The sequence below is a fragment of the Gossypium hirsutum genome, chromosome D11 (genome assembly GCF_007990345.1).
Source record: "Gossypium hirsutum isolate 1008001.06 chromosome D11, Gossypium_hirsutum_v2.1, whole genome shotgun sequence".
In the NCBI taxonomy this organism is placed as follows: domain Eukaryota; kingdom Viridiplantae; phylum Streptophyta; class Magnoliopsida; order Malvales; family Malvaceae; genus Gossypium; species Gossypium hirsutum.
Genome location: NC_053447.1, coordinates 50529813 through 50533706, shown reverse-complemented (window position 1 = coordinate 50533706; position 3894 = coordinate 50529813). Strand labels below are relative to the sequence as shown.

Sequence of the window (3894 nt, the reverse complement as noted above, 5' to 3'; positions counted from 1 at the left end):
GGCAGCTTCATTCATTTCAGTTAAATGGGTTATGTATACTTACTTGGACAGAAAATGAAGCTTCATCCTTCTAAGAAAATTATTGACTACAACAATGGACTATAAATGTTTGCCATTGGAGTTTTATATGTTATTTTTAGTTATTCCTGTCCCACCTTTGATTTTGATCTTTTTTTAGATTTTCTTATATCATTAACTAAATTCGAAATTAAATTAAATATCTAAATGGGAGGTAAAAGTACTATAAAAATTCTCGTATTAAGAATTAGATTACATTTTGTTTCATCTACTCAGAAAATGGGTAAATTAGTTTTTGTACATTGCTTGAAAGAGCATATTATTCCTCTTTATTAAAATTTCATCTATTTATATTGTTAAAGACTGACGTGATTGACCGCATAACCAAACAGTAATATGTGTCATGCCACTTGTATATCATGCTAATGTACATGAACTATTTTTTAACCGTATAAATAGATGAAATTTTTAATAAAAGAATCAATTTACTCTTTAATTTAATGATACGAATTTACTTAAAATTTTAAATAAAGGAGAATAGAATCTGATTCTTAATACAAGATGTCTACTATAATTTTCTACTATAGTTTTACAACTACCCAAACGGGACAAAAATCTCTCACCACAAACTTGCTAAATTATCTCAATCAAGTTCAATGGGGGAGTAAAACAGTAGACAAGGTTTGACCAATTAACTGAAAAATGGATCCAGCAATTCTAATATTCAATGAGAGGGCAAACTAGCAGCCGTTTGCTTGGATAATTGCAAAACCAAAACTAATGCAAATAAAAAAGTTTTGAAGATTTATTTATTATAAACTCATAGCTGCTTAAAGTTAGAACTCTCTCTCTCTCTCTCTCTCTCTCTCTCTCTCTCTCTCTCTCTACTATAGTTCCTTTTTTTCTTCATCCATGGAAAACTAAACTATACAAACAAGGACTATAGCTCCCACTTTTTGCCCATCATTTCAACTGCCTAACAAAACTTTTGTTCTATTTTTTCCACTGTTTTCAGCAGGATATCTTTAGTTTTAATCTCCAAAAAAATAGAGAGCTGATGGTGTTCAAGAAGCTCCAACTCCAAGAAAATCAATGAAGCGCATGTTGTGGATCTTCTTCTCATTTCCATCTTCACTTTCTATGGAATGGTTGGTCTTATTTGTGCCCACTGGCTCGGCTGCTGTAACTTCGGAGTCTGATGAGTGAGTAGATTGGTCCACACCATTAGCCACTCCCATTGGTCCTTGTTGTTGGTATAACACATTGCCACTGCCATAAAGCTTCCCAAAATCCCCATTTTCTTTGGTACGTGATGGACCTGCAATACAAAAAAGTTACATTCACAACTCTTATTACTGTTTAAGATGAGATAAAAAAAAATGACAACCCACCATGAAAAAGTAAATGATTAGTGTAACTTTTGATAAAAATAGGAAAAAGTAAGCATACCCATTTGAAGAACAGGACTGAAACTGGAGAAAAATCCAAGGGGTACTTCAGCTGACGAGGGAGTGAGGCATAGATCAGTGCAAGTAGAGGCAGATTCATCTCTGTTGCTGGAAATTGTTGATTGATCACTGCAAGCATTGTTTTGAAGAGTCACATCCAGTCCTTTAGGGACTGCTTGAGAAGCAAAAGAAGAAGAACAAGGCTTTCTCCTCCTATAAAAGCTAGATTGCTCTCTATGTTTCCTAGCCATTATAACATGCCAGTGGTTCTTTACTGCATTATCAGTCCTGCCAGGGAACAGTCTAGAAATCATTGCCCACTTGTTTCCATACACCCTATGTGCTGATAACAGCCTCTCCTCTTCTTCATCACTAAAAGCTCTCCTGTTAATTCTTGGATCTAGCTGGTTAAACCATCTTAATCTACAGCTCTTCCCTGCCAATCATATATATAAACAAGTTTCAACTTTTTTGCAAAACTAATGATAGCAAAATGGAACTTTAATCGGTTGGATGATTTCATCAATCAGATTCAAAGCATTGTTTAAGACCTTCCCTCACAAATGTAGGAAAAAAAACCAACAAAAACTTTCCTTTTCGTCTAGTGAAGATCAAGCTAAAAAAATGGGGGACTTGTTAAAATTGTTGGTAAATTTGTTTGACATAAAAGTTCAGTTGAGTTACCTGATCTTCCTTCAAGATGCTCAGCTATCAAGTTCCAATTTTGAGCACCATATTGAGCTACAAGCTCCTTTAGCTTAGCATCTTCAGCTGGTCTCCAATGGCCTCTAGAACAAAGCTTAGTGTGTCCAATTTTGGTACCACCAACAGCACCTGAGTTCTTATTGCTTACATCATCAACTTCAACCCCTAAATTCAAAGCCAGTCCCTTTTTCTCATCACCCAAAACCCCATCTTTCCCATAACAAGCAGCAGCTCTCATGGTTCCCCTGCTTTCTAATGGCTCAAAGCTCAAACATTTATTGTGCTGTTCCATCAAAGAGCTTGGAATCTGAAACCCCATTTGAGGATTTGTAGAATCTCTCTCCACAGAAGGAGAAAGAATAGGAGGAGGAGCTAAAAAGTTCATCTCTTTAACCACCCCAGAGCAGCAGTCGAAATCATTATTTAGATTTGGTAGACTCATTGTCACCAAAAACCAGGATAAACCCAGAAAAGAAAAGCAAGAAAAACAAGACCAGTTAAAGAAGAAAGAAGGTAGCTAGCTAGCTGTGACAACCATGGGAGGGAGTAAGGAGGAAGGGGCAGAGAAGAATGAAAGGGAAAAATCAAGGTTAAAAAGAGGCAAGTTATTAGTTCATTTTATTTAAAATAATAGAAAGAGGACGATGGGGTTGCATGCAACTCGAGACCCGCTCGTGTGGGTGGTGGGGTGTGTCGCAGTGTCTGTGGGAATGGTGTTTTTGGTTTGGAAAAGTGTTGGTATTGATGTTGGCTGTGACTCATTTTCTCCTTCTCACCGGGGTTTGGTCCAAAACCAGAATCTGTTTCTCTTTCTCAGCACCCTTTTGCTTTTCTCCATCAATCAATAAATTTATAAAAACAGAAAAGGGTTACAAGTTACAACAAACTTAAAAAAGAGAGATCACTTAGTTGGTAAAGGATTTTATTAACTCAACTCGATGCATGTCAACAACGAAATCTCAGGTTTATGTTACACTCTTATTTCTTACATCACTTTATTAATTGCCTTTGAAAATTAACCACATATAAATCTATAATTCACCTTCAAAACTAAATCTATAATTCATAATTAATATTTTTAAAATTAACGTTGTCCTATAAATATATAATTCACATATAATATATATTAAAAAATTAGACATTACTAATAAATTTAAAATGATACACTAAAATATATAGATAATCATAATGTATCAATGTTAAACAAAAATAATATATTCACTAATACGATATTAATTACTCTTATCCAAACTAAAGATTCGATATTGAATCGTTAATTTGTATCCAAAGTATTTGTATCATTTTTCATTTTAATCATTATCAATTAATTTGGAGTCTATTAATTATCCATTAATTAATTTGGGGTTTGTTAATTATCCAACACAAACATACAGTGTCCTTTTCAACGAGGTATATTGCTTTACTCTTTGAAAAATTAAACTCATTCAAAACTGGATTACTAGTGTTTCATGTTTTTATTCTCTTCAAATTTGCAACAAGGCACATTAATTTCTCCTTTTTTTTTGGAGAAATTATACATAATAAAAAAGTGTCTGCTCTCCTACCACGTCTTTGGTCTGCTGTTTCTAGCATGTTTTTGGTTTTTCTAGGTTTTAGTTGTGTTTTTCTTAAATCTTGGTGACGGAGCTTCTTAATCAGGAGTGATTTTGTTTTATTCTCAAATCATATTGGCTGATTTACCATTGGACGATAAGGAAGAAGA

At 34.1% G+C, this 3894-nt stretch overlaps 1 protein-coding gene across 1 annotated transcript; it reads right to left on the bottom strand.

Moving 5' to 3' along the window:
• Nucleotides 1–806: 806 nt before the first annotated feature.
• LOC107913620 (transcription factor CSA) lies at nucleotides 807–3033 on the bottom strand. Its single transcript, XM_041104211.1, has 3 exons — nucleotides 2151–3033; nucleotides 1468–1902; nucleotides 807–1336 (listed from the first exon to the last, which is right to left on the bottom strand). The coding sequence occupies exons 1-3, from the start codon at nucleotides 2611–2613 to the stop codon at nucleotides 1083–1085; spliced, it is 1152 nt and encodes a 383-aa protein (XP_040960145.1). The 5' UTR covers nucleotides 2614–3033; the 3' UTR covers nucleotides 807–1082.
• Between the last annotated feature and the right edge of the window lie 861 nt (nucleotides 3034–3894).